Genomic DNA, 25,290 nt, shown 5'->3' with positions numbered 1-25,290 from the left:
CCATCCACTGCAGCTTTGATTTCCACCTTTAAATATATGTATTATTGAGTCTTGAATTGTAATTATTTTTATTAAAGGTGATGCAACCATTTATTAATATAATGGTGGGAATCATCATATAATGGCGGGAATCTGATTTCTGTGACCACCACCAATCCTTAGAAGGAAGTGACTGAAATTTTTCACTGCACAGCGCTGTTTGCACCCACCAGAAATACAAGGAACTAAAATACACAGTATCTTCAAATGAGGCCCAGTTCACATCTGTGTTCAGGGTGCTGTTCGGGGAATCCGCTTGGGGACCCCCCAAATGGAAACCTATACGCATTAAAAAGTAGTTACCTTCAAGAAACCTGTAGACCCCATAGACTATAAGGGAGTCCCTGTGTTTTCCGCTCAGTGCCCGCACTGAAATATGTGGAGAGAAATGTTTGAGCAGATAACGAGCAGAAACCACACAGATCCATTATAGACCCTGGTGACCGCTTTTTAATGCGTATAGGTCTCCATTTGGGAGTCCCCAAGTGGACTCCCCAAACGGAAACCCGAACACAGATGTGAGCCGGGCCTAAATGGACTTCTGCTATAGTTTTCTTTAGTGGATGAAGGGAAAGTGTAAAGGTTAAAATTAAGAATGATGAGAGCATACTGTGGACGGTTAAAAGTCCATTGATCGAGTAGTGATGACATATTGTAATCCATTTAAATGTAAAGTGGCATTTCCTTTCTCCCATATTGATTATAAAAGGATTGATTCATTTTTGCCCATCTGTGTTACACCAGCGTTCAGCATCTGTGGGGGTACTATTTCTCACAACAAACACAGTCGCTAGCTACTCTGCCTCATGATGTATGGTTCCTACCTCTTCATTCTGCCGTGCACTTCCTTTTGCTACTGATGCAGCTGGACCTGCACATATGGCAGGCGCACCCTTCCTTTTTGCAACTTGAAGGGCTAACATGCACACCTGTGAGCCTTTCCCAGCCAACCCCATGCAGCCCTCACCTTAAGCATAGCACTCTAGCAACATAGACTTAGTGTACTAGCTCCTTTTATTGACCTTGGCTTTTTTCTGACTTTGTCATTGATTCTAGTCCTGTTCTGCTAACCTTCTGTATACAACCTCTGCCTGTCCCTGAACTTTATACACTTGCCACCAGCCAAAGACTGTCCGTTTGTACTTGACCAATGTTTTGTCTGACCATCTTGTACTTGTCCTATAGTTGCCAGCTATGCCAGAACCACTCAGAGTGGTAGTGACCCAGTGGTCTCCACTGGAAGGCTACTTAGATAATGCCCTTGGGAGTGGCATGTTAGGTGGCATGATGGATGCACAACCTGCTGTCCATTATATTGGATTATATAAATGTTACGTCTTAACTAAGTACATAAAGTAATAAATACAGTTACATATGATATTAACTTTTTGGTTTGGGTTCTTCCAATATCAGTTTGATTTTAGTTTTCAATAAATGTTCCTTTTCCAGTTAAGACTCAGCTCTACTAGACTTGTTGATAGCTGTGGTTAATCCTCCTACATATATATCTGCAACATAGGAACTCCATCTGATATTATAATAAGTTGATAAACATAAACCTAAATTATCTTTGAAGGAGTTACCAAACTTCTTCTGAAACCATTTCTCTCTGTACACACCCTGGGTAGGCATAATATTTCCATTTCCTGGAGAGTAGGAAAATATGACCTGTGCATGTCTGTCATGGTAGTAATGAGTACATGGTGAAATAGTAGACTCTTTTGATAACTTCAAAAACAAGTAGCAAACCATGCAGGAAAACTCTTGGTTCTGTAACCACTGTTCCTTCATCCACAGTGTAAAAGTTATAGGGGCCTGTGATAAGGACAAAAGCTCTTTATACAGTATTATGTTCTTACATATTATGTCTATCAACAAACCTATCAAAGTAAGGACCAGTTGCATCACATACAAAATGAAACAACAAAAACACACAGGAAAAATATTTAAAAATTACTATAGATCTTTATTACAATTTATAAAAACATATAAAAATACAGATAAATGGTGTGAGGAAGGTAGCTCGCTAAAAGCAATGGTTGCAGGCTCAACCAGTCAGAGACAGGGACACAAATCTTGCAGCAAAATCCAGTTTATTTAAAAAAAAAACAAGAACAAAATAAATAAATCTTTACCTCAGGTACAGGAAAAGCAAAATAAAATACATCCTTATCTTAAGGCAAAAAGGTAGAACAAAACCTGCTTGTATGAGTGCTAACTAAATAGAAAATACTAACTGTACATGTGGATTACTACAGCTACACGAATCAACCAAAACAGTAGAACAGTAACATCTCACCAGACTCTCAGGGTTTCAAGACAGACCCAAGACAGACCCAGCCACTTCCTCTCCTCCCAGGATCTGCCCTGAAGTGCAGGCTCAGCAGGCTTTTTTGGCCCAGTAATGAGCCTATAATCCACACCTGGAGATGAAACCTATTCCATACCCGCCCTGGCCACATGTATGTGACAAACCTGGAGCTGATATAGTGAGACTACAGCACTCAGCCTGTCACCTTATCACGATAGGAAAAAACCACCACAATAATAATCAAAACCAGAATGGGTCATATTTTGAAATGCAACATATATACTGGGTACATGCTCCAGTTGCTGGATCCACCATATTCAACCCAAAGAGGTCACTACAAATGTCCTAGATAATGACCAGCAGACATGCCAATGCGCATTTTGGCAATGGGTTCATCTGGAGGATGTTATGTCTATCTCTATATATACAGTGCCTTGCAAAAGTATTCATACCTCTTGAATTTTTTCACATTTTGTCACTTAACAACCACAAACGGAAATGTATTTTATTGAAACTTTAAATGATAGACCAACACAAAGCAGCACATAATTGTGAAGTGGAATGAAAATTATATATGGTTTTCAATATTTTAATCAAATAAAAATCTAAAAAGTGTGATGTGCAAAAGTATTCAGTCCCCTGATACCCCGAAATTAAATCCAGTGCAATCAATTACCTTTGAAAGTGAATTAATTAGTTACTACTGTCCAGCTGTGTGTAATTTAGTCTCAGTATAAATACACCTGTTCTGTGAAGGCCTCAGTGGTTTGTGGAACACTAGTGAACAAACAGAATCATGAAGACCAAGGAACTCACCAGACAGGTCAGAGATAAAGTTGTGGGGAAGTTTAAAGCAGGATTAGGTTATAAAAAAATTTCCCAAACTTTGAGCATCCCAAGAAGCGACATTCAATCCATCATCCAAAAATGATCAACAGTTTAAAATGGACCACAGCACTTGTGCACACGACATGACTCGCGATCCCTTGCTGTATCAGAGCTGCCGCTATCTCTCTTCTCTGCTTGACAACAAGGCACCATGAGCACAGACAGGATATCTATGTCTCAGCGCAGGAGGCGTAGTGCTATGACGTCATTTTGCCATCCTGATGTCTTGTCTGTGGTCCTGGTTCCCTGAAAGCAATTGTGTCTGTAGTGAATTGTGGCTGACAGAATGGCAGAGCAGAACTACACAGAATTACACTGTTCTATATGGTCATGCTGTCTCTGAGTGACTGAGGGTTACCAAGGAGCCACATTGAAGGGCCATGTTACTTCACACAGGCCTCAACTATCAGCTCACCTTCCACTTAATGCAGTGATGTTCACCCACCCAAGCCTAGTGGTTTTGATACCCCCTAACCTGGTCATCCTGTTAATTACACATTTTTCCTGGCATTATTATTACTCAGAAAATTGTCTATAACACTCTCAGTATACAGAAATGACCAATAGCTGGGACCCACAGATCAGCTGTTGCCAGTATTGACCCACTGAAGTCTATGAGACAGGGCTGGCATACCTAAAGCCTCATTTACATTGACTGAGTGAGCAGTGAGACTGCAGCTGATCTGCACAGTTGTCAGATCCCACAAACTTAATATTGATGGCCTATACTAAGAACAATCAATATTAGGAAGTTGATAACTCCTTCTCGACATCCACTGTAATAGCATGGTGGATGTCAGGTATTGAAATATTAGTAGTAACAGTGGTCATGAATGGCCGCGCTTCTAAGGAACCTCCTTGTAGAACAATCCTGACAGATGTTCCATCTAATAATGATTCAATAATAGTGACTCTCACGCTTTATGGCGTATTGATGAGTTGAAGCCGAGTGTGATGAGCTGCGTCTACTGGTTTAGGACTCCATGTAGAACGTATTTAGGGAAAGGGTTTCCCAAAACCAAACCCGGTTACACGCTCTCTCGGAAGAACATGAATCCATTAGGCAGAAGTACTGTAGTGGCAAAAGTGGATTTTATTGGTATAAAATAATGCGTTTCGGAGTATCGGTACCTAGCGCAGAGGCACCACCACTTCTTCAGATCTTTAACCTTTTGTCGTTTTAGCGCCAGGTGTCTGCTGTATAATATAGAAGAAAACCAGCGGCTATGGCAGCCACTCAGCTCATCAGCGTCTACCATATTTACATACCCAACATCTACCATGCTATTATGGCGAATGTCAGGAAGTGGATAATGCCAACAATTACCATCATTCAGTGAACAGAGAAAACAAATATATCAGCATACAAAATATGTTTTTCTTTTAGATTTTGACAGAATTTTTGCTTTAAAACAGGAACTCCTTGTCGCTCATACCTGCCCAACAGTTATGGTTACATAAATTGTTACTTCTGTTATTGTTGCTAAACATGGTTCTACAAGCTATTTACGCAGGGGTGTACTTAGTTTTTATTTATTTTTTTAATGTAGATTACAAGCCCCATATAGTGCTCACAATGTACATTTTTTTCCTATCAGTATGTCTTTGGAAGATGGGAGGAAATCCACGCAAATAGGGGGAGAACATACAAACAACTGGCAGATGTTGTCCTTAGCAGGATTTGAACCCAGGACTCCAGTACTGCAAGGCTAACTGCAGTGCTAACTAGAGATGAGCGAGTAGTGAAATATTCAAGATTCAATATTTGTTTCGAGTAGAGCCTCAATATTCGACTACTCGATCGAATATCGAATCTCATTATAGTCTATGGGAAAAAAATGCTCGTTTCAGGGGAAACCACTAATGGAGAGTCACCAAGTCCATGAGTAGCAGGAGAAGAGTGTTTAGGAAAAGCGCAGTGCAGTTAAAGCGCACGGACCCCATTATAGTCCATTGGGTTCGTGCGCTTTAACTGCACAGCGCTTGCAGTTGCGCTGATAAAAAGTAAGCTCCCTCATAACCGCAAGCTACCAGCTCTCCTGACTAGCAAAGATGAGTCTGCGGAAAATCAACGCTGGTTCTGCTGCAGGCTCGTCCTTGCTAGTCAGGAGAGCTGGCAGCTTGTTGTTACGAGGGAGCTTACTTTTTCTCATAGGAATGCATTGACCAGCGTTGATTAGCCAGTGTTTAGCAATCGGCTAATCAATGCTGGTTCTGCCGGTGGCTCGTTTGTGAGGAGGCGGAGTCTAAGCAGTCTCCAGCGTGGTCCGATCTTAGACTCCGCCTCCTCACAGACCACGCCTTCGCCAGAACCAGCGTTGATTGGCTGAATGCTGTACACTGGCCAATCAATGCTGGTCAATGCATTCCTATGAGAAAAAGCCAGCTCCCTCGTAACAGCAAGCTGCCAGATCTCCTGACTAGCAAGGACGAGCCTGCTGCAGAACCAGCGTTGATTTGCCGAATGTTATACAGTGTATAGCATTCAGCAAATCAATGCTGGTTCTGAATTGAATCTTTACTTCAAATAGCGATAGTATTCGAATGAGTACGAGTATTTTGAATACCATAGTATTCGATCGAATACTACTCGCTCATCTCTAGTGCTAACCACTGAGAGACTGTGTTGCCCCAGGACTTTAATTTTCAGCTATGAGTGACATTATGGCTTAATTTTTCTTAAATAATGAAATGGTGGAGTCTGTTGTGTGTTATTGTTCATCTGAGATTGCATTTTAAGACCTTCTATGGACTAGTTGTTTATTCATTATATATTGAAATGTAAATTCAAAGTGTGTGTGCTTTGTATCTCTCATGGCTGTAAGCGCCAATGGCAATTTTAGTCTGGTAAGGAGTTAATCAAAATGGCATTGTGGTTTGACCAATGTGGTCCACAGCATGGAAACTTGTCAATTATGTGATTACATTTCTGCTTTGTACATTTTCTGTAGTGTGTAACTGGGGCACAACACATGAAATACTTAAGTTATTTTAAGCAGAAGAAAGAGGAAGATACCACTTCCGTCTTGCACAAAGCAACATTTCATAAAATCATGAGTAAAATCCAAAGCTGCTCTGTTTGTTTTTCCTGCAGTTATTAAAACCTATAAGACATTATCTTTCTGTATGGAAATGACAGACGTAAGTTGTGTAAATATGATGTTCACAGGGGCCGGATGTGTCTTGTGGGAGCTTGAGTTAATGCATTTGATGCGTGGGCTGTGAAGTATGAGGTTAATGTATTTTGTATGCATGTATGTAGGGGAAGTGCTTGTGCAAAAAACAAGTGTTTCACTAAAAAAACCTTTAAATAGCTGTTTTCTACTTGTATTTTGCATACATGCATATCGTGAGAAAGACACATAAAATAATATGAAACACTTCAGGAATAGAAATGCATGTATGTCTAGTAACTCAAATTTATCTCTGCCATTGCACTTAGAATTTATTTTATGTTCCATGTGCAAAGCATTTAAAATAAATAGGACATACCGTATTTTTCGGACTATAAAACGCACTGGACTATAAGACGCACTGGACTATAAGACGCACCTAGGTTTTAGAGGAGAAAAATAGGGAAAAAAAATTTTCAGGCAAAAAATGGTAAAATATTTAATATATGGGAGTTGTAGTTTTGGAACAGCTGCAAGGCCACATTGACAGGTGACCCTGCAGCTGTACGGGGATGTATAGGGCGTTTTTTTTGTGGGGCCAGGTGTAGACCGGGCATTTTCAGACACAGGGATACCTAATGTATATGTTTCACAGTAATGTTATACTTTTATATGTATTCTAGGGAAAGGAGGTGAACTTTTATTTATTTTATTTTTTATTATATTTTTTTTAAGTGTTTTTTTTTTTTTTGTTTTGTTTTTTTTTTTACTATTTTAATATCCCCCACCTAGGGGGCTTGAACCTGCAATCATTTGATTGCAAGTCCCATAGACGGCAATACAAGTGTATTGCCGTCTATGGGAGATTCTATACATTACTATCGTGGAGGGTCATAGACCAGCCGCGATAGTAATATATATCTATGACAGGCCTGGGAGCCTTCATTAGGCTCCCGGCTGTCATCGGAACAGGCCAGCTCCTGCGGCCTCGCCGTGCAGGAGCCGGCCTGCATCAGTAAAGGTATGAGGCCGGGGGGGGGGCTAACTGACTGTCGGGACCTGTGGTGGAGGAGTGGATTTGCAGCATGGCCGTGCTACTGCCACCGCTGGTTTTCTTCAGCGGCAGTAGCGCGGTAATCTGCAGGACCCGGCAGCTAAGACAGTCCCCGGCATCTGCTGTAATAGACCGGCGGATGCCGGGGAGTGTCTTAGCTGCCGGGGCCTGCAGTATTGTCACACTTCTGCCACTGAAGAAAACCAGCGGTGGCAGTAGCGCGGCAATCTGCAGGCCCTGGCAGCTAAGACACTCCCCGGCATCCGCCGGTCTATTACAGCAGATGCCGGGGACTGTCTTAGCTGCCGGGGCCTGCGGATTGCCGCGCTACTGCCGCTGAAGAAAACCAGCGGGGGCAGACGCACCCTCATTTTCCTCTGAAATTTGGGGGAAAAAAAGTGCGTCTTATAGTCCGAAAAATACGGTATATGTGGAGAAAATACAAAAAAGCAGGCCATATGTATGTATATGAATCCTTGTGTTATTTTTTCATCACACACATACATGTATGAACAGGGCCAGTTTTAGAAAAAATGGGGCCCTGGGCAAAATTAAAAGCGGGGCCGCCAAATCCTTACATACTAACAAGACCATCGCATTTAGTCATTTCGGAAATCAGGGCTGCACTTCCAGTGGCATTGACATAGTCTTAAAAGATTAGGGAAGAAAAAAATGTAACATATATATAGTGAAACCACCATGTGTGCACCACTATGTGTGTACCGCTATACTGGGGAGAATTATTACCACTATACAGACAAAACACATGATATAAATGGGTTTTTAAAGGTGACTGCCAGTGTCTGTATGCAACCTCTCCGCCTGCAAATCTTTTTTTTTTTTTTTTTTGTATGGACACAAAGTACACCCTCAAGGAATTTATTAAGGGTTAAAGTGAACATCTTGAGCCCAAGAATGTTTCTCACAAAATAATGTGCAAAGTAAAAACTGTAATTTTCCAAGAAATTTTAATGCCCAAAACAGATGAAAAGCTATAGGGGATGCAGCGGTAGCAGTTGCTACCAGATTCTGAACCCTACGGGGGCCCCAAAGGTTCCTCTGCCACATAGTATTATGCCCCATAGTGGCCCCTGCACACACTATTATGCAGTGTGCAGTGTCTTTTCAGACCCCAGAATATAATAAACGGAGACCAAGGGGGATAAAAACATAAAAAACCACTTTCTTACCTATCCCTGGCTCCACTGCACTCTCTGCCGCTGTTGGCCATTTTCAATGATGTCCAGGACGTTATGTGACCAGGGAGCCTGCGTCGCGGCGCATATGGATGCAGGTCTCTGTCATGTGACGTCAGAGACGTCATGCAAGTAGGCCCGAAGCCTGCCTGGAGCCCGGAGAGGTAAGTAACAGTGTTTTTTATGTTCCGTTACCTCTCCTGGGCCTCCCATCATTATACTCGGGGGTCCGAAAAGACCCCTGAGTATAACAGTGCTTGTGGGGCCCGCGGCATCACTTACCAGGGGCCAGGATCGGTAAGTAAGTAGGGCTCATTACCTGGTAACGGCCTATTAAAAAAAAAACGCAGCGGTAGCCCTAATGTCCTGGGCCCTGTGGCAGCTGCTACCCCGGTAGTTACGCCCCTGCATAAACTACAGTTTGGGCACACAGTAGGCCTTAGAAAGGAAGGATGCTCATACCTTAAACTGGCCCTAGTGTGTGCAGTGTCAAGTAATGACCTTTCCCTTAAAACCTTATGCAAATTTACCCTAATAAGTCACAAGGTCAGGGGGGAACATCTTCATGATAGCTGCATATGTCCCCCACCTCTGCAAAAAACATTTCTTTTTTAGTTGCTATGATTCCTAGTATTTCTCTATCTGCCATAAACTGTATGTGTTTTTCTCTCTTGTTATATACTACTGTACCATCTATGAAACTGTATCACTGAAATTTCCCCATTGTGGGACTATTAACCCCTTCCCGACATTCGCCGTAATAGTACGGCGCTGCTGGGAAGGGCTTCCCGCAAACCGCCGTACTATTACTGCGGATGCATGGTGCGCACACAGAAACTGTGTGCGCACCATGCACAGCGGGTGTCAGCCGTAATACACGGCTGACAATGCCCCGTTACACCCGCGGTCGGAACCGGGTCCGATCGCGGGTGTTAACCCCTGAGATGCCGGTGATCAACATGACCACCGGCACCTCCGGGGTTACAATGTCATATGGTGCCGATCGGCACCCCCCGCGCCGGTTTCGGGGGGTGCCGGTGTTCGTAGGGGGCAGCCCGGAGTCTGATCAGTGACCCCGGGTCTGCCCCTTCACTTACCCCGTCCTCGCGCCTGGCCGATCCTGCCGTAAATGAAGCTGTCAGCCTGTGCGTCTACGCAGGCTGACAGCTTCCTATACTCTGCAATACACGTGTTACACGTGTATTGCAGCGTATCTCTATTGAAGCAGTGATCAGCCGATCACTGCTTCAATCCCCCATGGGGACAGAAAAAAAAAGTTACAAAAAAGTAAAAATAAAAAAGTTTAAATAAGTTTAAAATAAAATAGAAATAAATAAAGCCCCAAAAATCCCATTTTCCCCATATAAAATGTTTTATTATGTAAAATAAAGAAAAATAGAAAAAAACATTACATATTTGGTATCGCCGCGTCCGTAATAACCTGAACAATAAAATTAAAACATTATTTAACCCGAACGGCGAATGTCGTAAAAAAAAACCGTAGAAGACCGCACAAAATAATGATTATTCACCACCTTTCCCTTACAAAATGTTCAATAAAAAGTAATCAAATGGTCAGATGAAAACCAAAATGGTACCAATAAAAAGAAGAGGTCTTCCCGCAAAAAATAAGCCCTCAACCAGCTCTGTCTAGCAAAAAATAAAAACGTTATGCCTTTCAGAAGATGGCGATGCAAAAACAATAGATTTTTTTCCCTGAATTGAATTCTATTCTGCACAAATAGCAACAAATTAAAAAATCATATAAATGAGGTATCGCCGTAACCGTACCGACCCGCAGAATAAAGGTAACATGTTACTTATGCTGTACGCTGCACGGGAAAAAAAAAATGCTAAAAAGCAATGCCAGAATTGATGTTTCCTTTTACATCCCACCCAGAAAGAGTTAATAAAATGTAGTCAATAAGTTACAGGCCCCAAAATGGTGGCATTGAAAAGTACATCTAATACCACAAACACCAAGCCCTCATATGGCCACATTGCCAGAAAATAAGAATAAAAATCTACCTTGTACAATGTGAAGACAAAAACCCCAAAAGTCGCCAAATCATTAGGACATAAGTGGCTGCGACTAGAAGGAAATGTGTAAGCGAGCGTTTTCAGGGGACACCCCATATTTAGAGCTTATGAGAGAGAAGACACCAGCGCTGATCCCCCAGAATGCCCCTCTTCCCCGTCCGTGTCATAGGAGCTAGTTGGAAAATAGAATGGGATTTGGTGTGCCCAATTTACTCCGCACAGCTTACATATTCACTTCGGGGTTACTAATGCTCACTACATCACTTGATAAATTATTTGAGGGGTGCGGTTTTCAAAATGGGGTCACTTTCTAGAGGTTTCCACTGTTTTGACTCCTCAAGGGCTTTGTAAATGCGACATGGTGCCTGAAACTGATCACAGCCAGATCTGCCCTCTAAAAGCTCTTTGGCGCGCCTTCCCTCCTGTGTCTCGCTGTGCGTCCATATATTAGTTTACACCCACAAGTGGGGTACTATGGTAGTCGGGAGAACTTGCCTAACAAATTGTGGGATGCGTTTTCTCCTTTAACCCCTTGTGAATGTGCAAATTCTAGGGCTAAACGAAAATATTAGTAAAATAAATTCAAATTTGAAAATTTCACCTCCATTTTGTATTAATTCCTGTTAAGCACTTATAGGGTTAAATTACTAGGTATATGTTGTTTTGGCTTATTTAAGGGGTGCAGTTTTGAAAATGGGGTGATTTATGGGGGGCTTTAATACAAGGGTCTTTCAAAACGCCTTCATAACTGGATTAGGCCCTTTAAAAAATGGGTTTTAGAAAATTTCTTGAAAATTTTGAATATTGTTGTTTCACTTGTAAATCTTATAATGTCCGTAAAAATTAAAAGGGTGACTAAAGTTTGATGCCGACATAAAGCAGAGATCTGGGACATGAGATTTATGATATAATTTTGGCGGTCTGACTATCTGTATGTAATGCACATCATTTCAAACTTTATAAAATGCATATTTTTCAAAATTTCCACCAAATTTCCAATTTTTTCATAATTAAACACAAAACATATCAACCAAAATTTACCACTAACATGAAGTACAATGTGTTACGAAAAAACAATCTTAAAATCACTTTGGTAAGTTAAAGCGTTCCAAAGTTATTGCCACATAAAGTGACACATGTCAGTTTTGAAAAATCGAGCTTGGTCAGGAAGTCAAAAAGTGCCATCGGCGGGAAGGGGTTAAAGGATTATTTTATCTTATCTTATCTTCATCTATTCATGCAGTCATCACACTAATTCACACCCTGTGCAGCATGACTGTGACATGTCCCTGACTGTCTATCCTCAGCCTGATACCCTTACCTAACTGCTGGCATCACAGGATATGAGTTAGTATGATAACTGTGTGCCTAGAAACTGATCCCCTCGCCCCCAATACAAGCTAACTAGGTAAATGTATAGAAGGCTTTAAAAGCTTATAATGTGACTTTCCAGCAATGAAATGATCCAGCTTATTGAGGATCACCATATGGAAATCCATTACTTGGTGCTGAGATCAGTTTATAGGAGAAAACCTATGGTGTCATAAACACTTATTTAATTTAGTCGATAGCACATGTATGATATGAATGGTAATGTGACCTCAATATACAATTCTGGTAATATAATGAGTAGCCAAAAGTCATGGGAAGGTACCGGATGTACCATTAATAGAAAGTTGCCCTTCCACGAGCCCTGATAATTGCAGCAAGACGATGAGGCATGGACTCCATGAGGTGTTTGAAGAGTTTTGGAGGAATATTGATCCACGCAGTCTGCACTGCAGTCCACAATTGGTCCTGTGTATTTGGCGCTGGGTTCATGGAGCAGACACTGGTATCCACAGCATCCCATAAATGCTCTATGGGGTTGAGGTGGGGCGAGCACATCAATCGAGGATCGTGAGGTCACTGGTGTGTTTCATTAAGCCAGTCCTGTGCCACCAATGAGTGATGATATGTTGCATTGTCCTGTTGGTACACAGCATCCCCATCAGAGAACTCCAACACCAGAAAGGGGTGTAGATGGTCTGCCATAAGTTGCACGTATCGAGCACTAGTCATTGATCCCTGCACCCGGACAATAGGGCCCAATTGCAACCATGTGAACATGGCCCAGACATTGACGGAGCCACCTCACGCCTGGACTCGTCCCTGTTGGCATGCAGGATCCATGGTTTCATGGGGCATAAGACACACTGTCACACGTCCATTGGCTCTGTACAACTGGAACCATGATTCATCAGACCATGCCAAAGGCCACCACTGTTCCATGGTTCAATGACGATGGTTGCGGGCCCATGCCAGTCTTCAAGCTCTGTGCTGCGGCGTCAACAAAGGGGCACGGATCGGGCGTCAAATGTTGAAGTCTATGTAGTGCATTCTCGGTGTACAGTCCTGGTGGAAATTGGGTCCTGGCGCCCCACATTCAAACTGAGGCTATTTGACCCACAGTAGACCATTGAGATCTCCTGTACGACTCTGAGGAGGTGACGTGATGTCCATTCATCGAACACTCATTATTGACCGGTGTGCCAGTTTACACAGCTGCCATCATTGTCTCGGCAATATTGCAGGTCCACCTGAGACACTGTTGACCTCGGAAACCCAAATTCCCGGGTAATCTCCAAAATGCTATGCCCCATGCGTCTTGCACCAATTATCATCCCACGTTCAAAGTCACTTAACTCGTGACGTGCTGCCGTATTCACGAGACACCTGTCTGCATCAGACTGCTCAGATATCCTGGCGACACTAGTGCCATAGGCCGCATTGCGTTACACTGTTTGAGCGTCATATCTGACACAACTGGCACTGGGACACGCGTTCCCATGACTTTTGGCCACTGAGTAGCTTCAAATAAGAGATTCCCTTTTTTTTACACTGTAGACCACTGTAGCTTAGGTTTGAAGAAGAGCCTAGTTCCTCTTTGAATCTTAGCATTCAGTAAAATCATGAATTTCTTGCTCTACCCAGTAAACATACTTTACATTTACAAAGGCAAAGCCACATACACAAACCAAGTCTGGTATTTAAGATTCCAACTGAGAAGCTGAAATATTTGCTAATGTGTGGGATGATGTGGTAGAAGAAACCCCAAAACTCCAGGGTTTGCAATAGTTCATATGATGTCAGAAGTGTGGTAAGATGCTTCTTGTTATCATTGTCGCCTTCTTACAATGAAATTCTGATCAGAGATGATGATTCATGTGTTCCCCAGATGCTCTATATTTTACTTTGATGAGCACACTTTCTGTATCAATGTCTGGTACACACATACGTTCCATCCATATGGGTTTCCCTTTGTGGAGATATCACCAACGTACTATCTGGGTTACCACAAATGGACACTTTCCCTTATACTCTCCCTTGTTACCTGTTTGACATTATCACATCTGGTTCATAGCACTAAATATATGGTTCCCATACATGAAAGAGAATATAGGCTAGAAACTTAAGGTAGAGGGATCACTAGAAGACTTTCTCTCATTGCCTTCTTGAGACTTTTAGCTTTCTGCAGCATCTAATTGTATACAATTCCAAAGCGTTATAGAGCGGCTCTGCTAATTTTCTTTAGTTCTGCTAGGTACTGTAATTTTCTTAAGTGTTATAGCTTTGCCAGGCTCTGTTCACTGAATTCATCTTCTGCTACTTCAATGCTGTGGGATATCTGGTTATAGTTGGCAAAGCTTTTAAAGCTAATGTATTGCTCAATAGTGACATACAATTCAAATCAAATAATTTTTATGTTAAACATATTTTAAGACATTTTCAAGCTTATTCTCCATGCCATACTGTCTGTTAGAAAATAATCTTGAAACGCTGAAGCTTTCATACTAACCACTGAGCCTCACAATAGACTGACACTTCCTGTTCTGTAGAGATCACAGCGGTCATTTCATCATCACAGTCAGCATTACAATGACATGTAGCAGGAATGGCTCATAAAAGCAGAAGACAAAAGACAAGAGCAAATCATTGACAATAGGGGATGGTCATAGCTCACCTACTCAAACATGTTTGACCACTTTAAGGGTACTGGGATTTCTTGCACTGCAGAGTTAAACATTGGTCTGGTACTCCTTGAAATACAATATTAGCCTATATACACCCTTCCACTGGAAACGATATACTATTGTTAGTATAATAACTAGAGATGAGCGAACAGTGTTCTATCGAACACATGTTCGATCGGATATCAGGGTGTTCGCCATGTTCGAATCGAATCGAACACCACGTGGTAAAGTGCGCCAAAATTCGATTCCCCTCCCACCTTCCCTGGCGCCTTTTTTGCACCAATAACAGCGCAGGGGAGGTGGGACAGGAACTACGACACCGGGGGCATTGAAAAAAATTGGAAAAAGTCATTGGCTGCCGAAATCAGGTGACCTCCATTTTAGACGAATAGTGGATTTCAAATCCGGGTCATATGAGAATGTGAACTTTGTGACTATGAGACAGGGATAGCTGTACAGGCAGGGATAGCTAGGGATAACCTTTATTTAGGGGGGAATGTTATTAAAAATAACTTTTTGGGGCTCTATCGGGTGTGTAATTGTGATTTTTGTGAGATAAACTTTTTCCCATAGGGATGCATTGGCCAGCGCTGATTGGCCGAATTCCGTACTCTGGCCAATCAGTGCTGGCCAATGCATTCTATTAGCTTGATGAAGCAGAGTGTGCACAAGGGTTCAAGCGCACCCTCGGCTCTGATGTAGCAGAGCCGAGGCTGCACAAGGGTTCAAGCGCACCCTCGGCTCTGATGTAGGAGAGCCGAGGGTGCACTTGAACCCTTGTGCACCCTCAGCTCTGCTACATCAGAGCCGAGGGTGCGCTTGAACCCTTGTGCACACTCTGCTTCATCAAGCTAATAGAATGCATTGGCCAGCGCTGATTGGCCAATGTATTCTATTAGCCTGATGAAGTAGAGCTGAATGTGTGTGCTAAGCACACACATTCAGCTCTACTTCATCGGGCTAATAGAATGCATTGGCCAGCGCTGATTGGCCGAATTCCGTACTCTGGCCAATCAGCACTGGCTAATGCATTGTATTGGCGTGATGAAGCAGTGCTGAATGTGTGTGCTTAGCACACACATTCAGCTCTACTTCATCGGGCTAATAGAATGCATTGGCCAATCAGCGCTGGCCAATGCATTCTATTAGCGTGAACTGAGTTTGCACAGGAGTTAGCACACACATTCAGCTCTACTTCATCGGGCTAATAGAATGCATTGGCCAGCGCTGATTGGCCAGAGTACGGAATTCGGCCAATCAGCGCTGGCTCTGCTGGAGGAGGCGGAGTCTAAGATCGCTCCACACCAGTCTCCATTCAGGTCCGACCTTAGACTCCGCCTCCTCCAGCAGAGCCAGCGCTGATTGGCCGAATTCCGTACTCTGGCCAATCAGCACTGGCTAATGCATTGTATTGGCGTGATGAAGCAGTGCTGAATGTGTGTGCTTAGCACACACATTCAGCTCTACTTCATCGGGCTAATAGAATGCATTGGCCAGCGCTGATTGGCCGAATTCCGTACTCTGGCCAATCAGCACTGGCTAATGCATTGTATTGGCGTGATGAAGCAGTGCTGAATGAGTGTGCTTAGCACACACATTCAGCTCTACTTCATCGGGCTAATAGAATGCATTGGCCAATCAGCGCTGGCCAATGCATTCTATTAGCGTGAACTGAGTTTGCACAGGGGTTCTAGTGCACCCTCGGCTCTGCTACATCAGATTGCTACATCTGATGTAGCAGTGCCGAGTGTGCATCAGATGTGTAGTTGAGCAAAACTGACTCAGCACTGCTAAGTCTGCATTCGCATAGGAATGCATTGGCCAGCCTTCGGCCAATCAGCGCTGGCTCTGCCGGAGGAGGCGGAGTCTAAGGTCGGACCTGAATGGAGACTGGTGTGGAGCTATCTTAGACTCCGCCTCCTCCAGCAGAGCCAGCGCTGATTGGTCGAGTTCCGTACTCTGGCCAATCAGCACTGGCCAATGCATTTCTATGGGGAAAAGTTAGCTTGCGAAAATCGCAAACTGACAGGGATTTCCATGAAATAAAGTGACTTTTATGCCCCCAGACATGCTTCCCCTGCTGTACCAGTGTCATTCCAGGGTGTTGGTATCATTTCCTGGGGTGTCATAGTGGACTTGGTGACCCTCCAGACACGAATTTGGGTTTCCCCCTTAACGAGTTTATGTTCCCCATAGACTATAATGGGGTTCGAAACCCATTCGAACACTCGAACAGTGAGCGGCTGTTCGAATCGAATTTCGAACCTCGAACATTTTAGTGTTCGCTCATCTCTAATAATAACATACTATTGCTTAGAAAATATGAGGTGTCATGGGGTGACCCTACAGAGATTTACTAGAGCTAAATTTCTGAAACTTTAGTATCTAAATATAAACCTGGGTTGAGAAAAATATGTTGCTGTACAGTCATATTTTGATATTAATGCAGCCATCCATAGGTGTAAAAACAAGTTCCACAATTAAAATGGGTATCACTTCTGTTTCCATCATAGCGAAAAAAGTATTAAATGGAACATTCTTTTATAAAGCTTTTGACTGGTGCGTAAAACGTTATGTGTTGTGACTTTAAAGATTTCCTGTTAAGTCTGCAAGAAGGGAGAAAATAGTTTATGAAAATACCTTTAAGTACTATTGATTTGATACAGTGGTGTAAGTACCAACGTAGCAGGTAATGGGCCCTATTTACTTACCGAACCTCGCTCCTGCACATGGCTACCTATACTTCCCCTTCTGCGTTCCATATCATGTCGCTGGAGCCCCCTGGAAGGAAGAAGGGGAAGTGAAAGAGTCCTTACATTATACTGTGAGAAAGGGCTGCTGTGGGACATTATATTGTGTGGAGAAGACACTATGGGACATTTTACTGTGTGGAGTGGTCACTATGGGACATTATACTGTGGAGGGACCAATATGGAACATTATACTGTGTGGAGGGGTCGTTATGGAACATTATACTGTGTGTAGGGGCTGTTGTGTGACATTATACTGTGTGGAAGGCCACTATGAGACACTATACTATGTGGAGGTCACTTTGGGACATTATACTGTGGGGAGGGGCTGCTATGGGACATTATACAGTGGGGACGGGCCGCTATGGGACATTACACTGTGTAGAGGGGATGCTATGGGACGTTATATGGTCTGGACGCCACGTTGGGACATTATAGTGTGTGTAAATGGGGTGTTATACTGTGTGGGGGCCAGGAAAGGGGGCGCTATGTGGTGTGGACGAACCCAAGTCAAAAGTTTGCTATGGGGCTTAGTCTTGGCTAGTTAAACCCGTGGCTTGATAATCTTATATAACACTTATACCTTGTGACTTTGATCACAGTAAAAGACAAAATATTCTAATAAATAGATTTTTTTATAGAATAGCAAGGGGTGCATTGTCCAAGAAATGGGCATTTTGTCGTAGGCAACATACTTCAGTAACTGAACGAGGGCAGCATTTTGGGAGCAAAAACCATTGTGACATTTTTCCACAGTCAACCAAGACTAGAATTGTCTCCAGAAATAGTAGTGCAGGATTCAGGGCTAACAGCCTTTATAAACACAACATAGTCAGGTGCGGTTCAGCCTTTGAATGGAAATAAGAGGAACTGAAATGCATTGTCAACAGTATTAAAAAGATGCACATTTAATTGTACAACAATTAACTCCTTCTTGCCTGCATCACATACACCCACATACTATAGCTAAGGTTACCTTGCCATCTAACCATATTCCTTCTTCCAAGTGTGCTCTACAGTCCCCAGTGCCAACAGCTATATGAGGCTGTCACATTAAAAGATTATTCCCATTTGACAAATTGCTGTCAAAATAGAAATAACTACTTGTAAGCCCCTATATATCATTAGTGAATATATTGTTTATGTCTGTATCATTAGTGAATATATTGTTTATGCCTGTATCATTAGTGAATTGCACTGTTTATGTCTAACTAAAGGCACTGTTGCAACGTATAAAACTTAACATTTCATAAATACTTTTAAGACGGATCCCTGCAGAGATGCCCTCAATACCAATTGTCACCGCATATCACATTGAAAGCAATAAGTAAAAAAGCCTCTCATTGATTTCATTGGGTAGCGCGCATGCCGGCACCCATTAAATTCAATGGGATCTGTTTTTTACGCCGCTCACTCTGAACAAGTTTTAGGTTCAGAATGAGCGAGCATTTACCCTTTGTGCAGGCTCCCATAAAGTGACATTTTCAGGAGGGTTATTCAAATTTCAATGTGGCTGCTAGGGGGTTAAAAATAATATGATTTTGTTCATTGTGAATTATAAATGGCTTATATAACAACTACCAAAGAAAGGAAGAATTGATATAACGGTATTTATTTAATATAGCTATATAAACACTGTATATATATTGTATATGTTAAGTACTATAATAAATGATCGTACCTTTTTAACCACACAACAGAATTTGAAACGACAATCTGCAAAATATAAGACTGATAACAACTACACTACACGGGCAGCACAAAGTCCAGATAACTTTAAGAAGAATCGATACAAAGATATCTTTCCATGTAAGTTTTACATAACAATTACTCATTTTGAATATTATTTTGCATTGTATTACAATGGGATAAAATGAAAAATTAACTAAACTAAACCCTTCCCGTGAACAAAATATTTGGTGTGACCACTATTTGGAGGAGGAGTCTTGGAAGTGATGATAAGGCCTCCACAGACGCTGACCTCACCGTCATCCAAGATCTGTGGTTAGTTCTCCTTCATATCTGGAGCAACCTTCCTGCCTAGAAGAATAGAAGTTGTTACGAAGGAAAAGGGTGGTCATACCTAATACCTAATATTGATTTAATGTCTTTTTTATTCATCCACTTAATTTTTTTAATTGACAAAAATAAATTTTTTAAAAACTTACTTTGGAGCATTTTTTCCACACCTGCCTGAACCTTTTCTACAGTGTTGTAGTCAGTTGCTTACCCTATCTAACATAGTCTAATTTGTCATTTTTTTCTACTTTAGTGTTATAACTTCATATATATACATGCAAACGTACTGTGGCTAAATAGAAAAAGAGAGAAGGCTCTGGGTGGGCGGACAATAAACAGGTGGAATGGAAACTTTCAGCGGGTTTGTGGTAAAATACACTATACGTGAACAAATGCGTTCTAGAACAAGCATGACACTCATACAAAACGTGTTGTGGTGCACTATATATATGTGGTGCACTATATAGTTTGGCAAGCAGGAAAGTTTTCAAAGTTACTTCACTTTTTTTCTCTTTATTGCAGTTGACCACAGTCGCGTCGAACTCTCGTTGATCACCTCTGATGAAGACACAGATTATATCAACGCCAGTTTTATTAAGGTACATAGTTTAATAATCATGTTTTCTGCATAAAAGATTAACTAAATCAAATTATATACAGCATAGAACCTATAAGCAAAACCAGGAGTCTATACAACGTTAGGGTTAGTTTCCACATCCCTGTGTATAAATACCCATATCAAGGCCAAGTAGCCTGTTGGCACCCACCACCTGGCGTATATGTACTGGTAGCGGCCCCCTAGTTATATTCTGTCCACAAAAATACTTCATAAAAATTCATTAGAATATGAGTTGCCAAGCAATGAAATTTATAGAACTAGGCACTAAAGGAATTCACAGAACCACAGATTAGCACATCTTGAGACCATGTAAGGCCAGGGCCTCACGTAGTGTAAGCACTGTTGAAAAAAACCACAGTGTTTTACAGTCACTGCAGAGTGGATGGGATTCTGGTTAGTCCCATCCACACATTGCAGAAAAATATCTGCAGCGGTCATGCTGAGATTTCAAAAACCGTTGCATTTTTGTGAATCGCAGCATGTCAATTATACATATGGAAACACCTGCATATTCTGTATAGGTATACCTGAAGATAATCCTTTAATAGTCCCACATTGGGGAGATTTCAGCAAGCAGAAAGTCTGCAGAGGAAAACTCTGTGGACTAATATGGGAGCCTTCACACGGAGTAAATGCGCGTGTATTTTTGCAAAATACACGTGTAAAAATAAGACTCCCATTGACTTCAATGACATTTTACAGGCGTAGTTTTAAAGGCGTATTTTTACTCGTGTAAAAAATATCATTGAAGTCAATGGGAGTCTTATTTTTACACGTGTATTTTTTCACATGTATTTTGCAAAAATACACGTGCATTTACTCCGTGTGAAAAGCACTCTGGTAAAAACCTGCTGTGCCTTGCTATGTGGGACCTTAGCCTAAAGCAGGAAAAAACATCAACCGTACAATAATACAGATTATAGTTGATCATAAGGAACATTATAGTTGAGTCAAATCATGTGTGAAGATTGTAAAATAACCTTATAGAGGTGTCCAGTTTCAGATCAATATTCAGAGGCCAATGTTATTGTTTGTTATACAGTTTTCCAATATATCTTCTTCTGTGTCAATTCCTTACAGTTTTCTAGATCTCTGCTTGTTTTCATTCATTTATTCTGCTTACTACCAGTGGATAAAAGTCAGTCCATGGTCATGTGATATAAAGTCCCTGGTCATGTGATGTACAGTCCATGGTCATGTGATGGACAGACATGTGCATAGCTCATTACAGTCACACCACAGTAATCAGACATCTGCCTGGTAATGAATTGTGCACTTTTGTGTTCATCACATGACCATAGACTGTATATCACATGTCCATGGACTGTATATCACATGACCATGGACTGTATATCACATGACCAGGAACTGATTTTTATGTACTGGCAGAATAAATGACAGCAAGCAGAGATCTAGAAAACCGTGAGGAATTAGTTCAAGTTCAAGTATACTGGAAAATTAAAGAACTATTCATTAAACAAACAATAACATTTGTCTCTTAATACTGGTCTGAAACTGGACAGCCCCTTTAAGGGTGGGAAAACAGAAATTTTCTCCTGCGATTCTGGCTAAACCATGTATACGTTTGCATATTACAGGGTATCTATGGTCCCAGGGCATATATTGCCACTCAGGGTCCCCTGCCACATACTGTTTCGGACTTCTGGAGAATGATCTGGGAATACAATATTGGGGTAAGAAAAACAGATGGTTATAAAAATGACATATACAGTATCTAGTATATCACATGTTCTCTGTCACTTATAACACTTGCAGTAAATTATAAATGAGCATCCCTATTAACACAAATATGCCATTAGGCACCCTTGCATCTTTTGTAGCAATTAGGTGGGTCTATCTCCTAAGCACCTGTATTTATTTGGAGCTACTGGCAGAGAGGGAAACTTCCAGTGGTTACAGAAATATAGGAAACAATGAGGCAGATTTACTAAAGCCTAATGTACACAATTGAGTATGTAGACTGATGCACTTCCGTAGTGGCATCCAATGATCCATTGTGATGAACAAAGAGCTGGTCCCATTGGAACAAAACTCGTTGTAAGCCCTCCGTAGTACATCATAGAATGCACTTGTTAACACTTGGATGTCACTTCAAACACGGCTGCAAACACGGACCCAGATCAAATGGCATACTTGGTCATGTGCGCGAGATCTTATACTGTCTAAGGTTTGGTCCTTGTGGTCTAGGAAGTTTTAAAATGCAATGGATTTCCCATAGTGGATGTGCATGGTGTCACATCTTAAGTCCTGCCCCCTTGTTGTACAAGGCACAAAGAAGCAGCTAAAGCAGATGAGGTGTATTACTTATTAATTTCTCTTACTTAGATACACAGTCCAGTTATACTAATGTGACCACTGCCTACTTTTGATGTCAACATTAAATAACCAATTGCAGAAGGCACGTGTCATCAGCCATCTGGGTGCAGTCATCATTGTGGAAGGCACGATGTATCAGCACAAGTATGCATCTATTCTTGTGGACCATGTTCACCCCTACATGTGAACAGTTTTTCAGGATAATGACATCTACCAGCAGGACAATGTGACGTGTCAAAAGCTCGCAGTGTAGGGGCAACACACACAAAAAAAAGACTTTAGTTATGCCACTGCGTTTTGCATAGTGCATAGTGCCCATTTCGTTCTTGGGATTACTGAAGGTCCAGGCAGTTGGACTCTACCCAGAAGAGTAACTTGAAGCTCCTAAATCTGTAGTCTGACATTTTTATTTAGTATTCCGGTTTCAGAGACAAAATGTTGTTCTTTGTATAATGAAGTTATACAATTTACTTTCTGAATCAGTTCCCCATGATTTCCAGTATTGCCGCTTGCGGTCATTTATTAGGATTTCATTCATGGCTTCATTTCATTTCTAGTGGATAAGAATCTTTCCCGGTCATGTGATAAGTGCCCAGGTCCAAAATGTATCCCAACACACAGCTCTAATAGCTGTACTGCAATAGTCAAGCAAGAGGACAAAATTTTATTCACTGGATATAAATATATTGAATACCAAGCAAAGAACTTTACAAATCACAAGAAACTGATACAAAATACTGTATATTGTTAAATGTTTTTATTACATAACAAATAACATGTATCTTCAGAATTTCCATTTATCAGTATTTAATTGTCTTCCAGATTATTGTTATGGCATGTATGGAGTTTGAAATGGGAAAGGTAAGTGTAAAAGCTAATCGTATAAATTGTATAAATCTAAGTGTTACGTATATAATTAATAAATAAATCTAACTCTATTACTAGAAAAAGTGTGAGCGATACTGGGCAGAGGTAGGATGTGAAGTGTTACAGTGCGGACCTTTCTCTATTACATGTGTAAGTATCATGATGACTGTTTTGGCCATTAGCCATTAATCTGTCATACAGCAAATGCATCACTTTAATTATTCCTTTCTTAGACTAATGAAGAGAAGAAGACAGACTATTCTATCAGGCTGTTGGCAGTAACTTATGGGAATGTAAGTGTTTTATGATTTTTTTTTTAATTTTATTTTTGGTATAAATGCACTGTATAACGTATGCTTTATTGCAGTTTTTTAATGATTTACCTTCATGCTAATGAATTTGTAGGTTATACTATATAAACCACTAAAATTGCATTTAGCTGTGTCATAACATGGAAACCATTAAGGGTAAGTTCACACTGAGTTTTTTGGTCAGGGTTTTGGCATTGTCAAAACCAGACCAGAAAACGCATGAGATGTTTCCTGAGGCGTTTTTTGCCATTTGAAGCGTATCCTGAGGCGTTTTTCGAGGAGTTTCCTGATCCGTTTCCTCTTGGGATGTGGTCATGAATTATATTTAAAAAAAAAAAACGCCTGATTTCCTGATCAGGTTTTTGTCAGGTTCCGCTTCAGGTTTTTGACCAAAAAAACACGAGCAGGATAAACCGGCTCACATTGACTTGCATTGAAGCCGTGAGTCGGAAAACGATCACGGCTTCAAAAAGAATGCTTCTTTTTTGTCGCTAGTGGAAAAAAACGCTAGCAGAAAAGACTCAGAAGTGTTTTGTATACTTTGAATGGTGAGGCGTTTTTTGGTTCAGGGTTTGGAGGCGGATCTTTGCCAAAACCCTAACTAGAGATGAGTGAACACTGTTCGGATCAGCCGATCCAAACAGCACGCTCCCATAGAAATGAAACACCTGTGACGCTGACTTTGCCGGCGTCCGGCCGGCGTCACAGGTGCTTCCATTCATTTCTATGGGAGCGTGCTGTTCGAATCGGCTGATCCGAACAGTGTTCGCTCATCTCTAACCCTAACCAAAAAACTCAGTGTGAACTTACCCTTAGCTATTTCTATGGTGCTTAGTCAGGTGTTGGACAGGTCCATTGGAGTACTACCAAATCTTGCCATTTTCCCAGGCTCTGAGAGAATAAAGGCCTTTTCATACAGCAGAGCATGGGTCCATCAGAATATATGAAGTCAATGTGGAGACAATCAAAGTGACCGCCCGTGAGTGTCTTGTGCCTCTCCACAATAAAACCGTTTTTTTTTAATCGGACACAAAGTCAGACATGCAGGACTTTGTATCCAGTTTAAAAAAATGGTTTTGCCACGGCGAAGCACAAGATGCTCACAGGCGGTCACTTTGCAAAACCATTCAAGTGAATGGGTTTGAAAACTGACCGCCATGTTTCCGTCTTCTGTCCAGTTTCGGGAGCAGATGTGAACCCGCCCTAACCTCTTGGCAAACTGTACTGTATGTTTACAAAACTTACAAGATATGTAACTTCCACGGCACAATAAGTCTGGGTTCACAAAAGCTGATTTCAAACAGTTCGTTTTTAAGCCCATTGATTTCAATGGGTTGTATAAACCATCTGCAGGTGTGTGCTTGGAGTATTTCCATCTGGTATCCACTCTTTTGGGTGGAGAAAAAAGTCGGACTTGCAGAACTTTTTCGCTGTCCAAAAAATAATAACAGACGGACAGGAACCAATATGGTTTTTTAACATTGATGTGTATGAAAGTGGATTACAAACAGAATACAACTGGATAGTAATCAGTTTGTGTCCTTTTTTCAATCCATTTTTTTCTCTCTCTGCACATGCTCAGATTGAAGAATGAGGAAAAAAGTGGATTGGTCAAAAACGGACACAAACGGAACACAAACGGGCAGTTTTTTTTATTGACAGCCATTGACTAGTCTGCCTAAAAAAAATGGATTTGGGTATCTGCTGTTTAACTGTTTGGAATCCTGTTTGTA

General features: G+C 41.5%; 1 protein-coding gene across 1 annotated transcript in view; it reads left to right on the top strand.

The window, feature by feature from the left end:
* PTPN22 (protein tyrosine phosphatase non-receptor type 22) overlaps positions 1–25,290 on the top strand; it is a 90,986-nt gene that overhangs the window by 11,858 nt on the left and 53,838 nt on the right. Inside the window, exons 2-7 of the mRNA XM_075264088.1 lie at positions 19,105–19,213; positions 19,946–20,022; positions 21,641–21,736; positions 23,202–23,240; positions 23,325–23,396; positions 23,480–23,539. Coding sequence (XP_075120189.1) covers positions 19,105–19,213; positions 19,946–20,022; positions 21,641–21,736; positions 23,202–23,240; positions 23,325–23,396; positions 23,480–23,539 — 453 coding nt within the window. The remainder of the gene's footprint in view (positions 1–19,104; positions 19,214–19,945; positions 20,023–21,640; positions 21,737–23,201; positions 23,241–23,324; positions 23,397–23,479; positions 23,540–25,290) is intronic.

The sequence above is a fragment of the Leptodactylus fuscus genome, chromosome 2 (genome assembly GCF_031893055.1).
Source record: "Leptodactylus fuscus isolate aLepFus1 chromosome 2, aLepFus1.hap2, whole genome shotgun sequence".
NCBI classification, from domain to species: domain Eukaryota; kingdom Metazoa; phylum Chordata; class Amphibia; order Anura; family Leptodactylidae; genus Leptodactylus; species Leptodactylus fuscus.
Note: the sequence above shows the minus strand (reverse complement) of the source record. Positions and strands in the feature narration are given on the sequence as shown.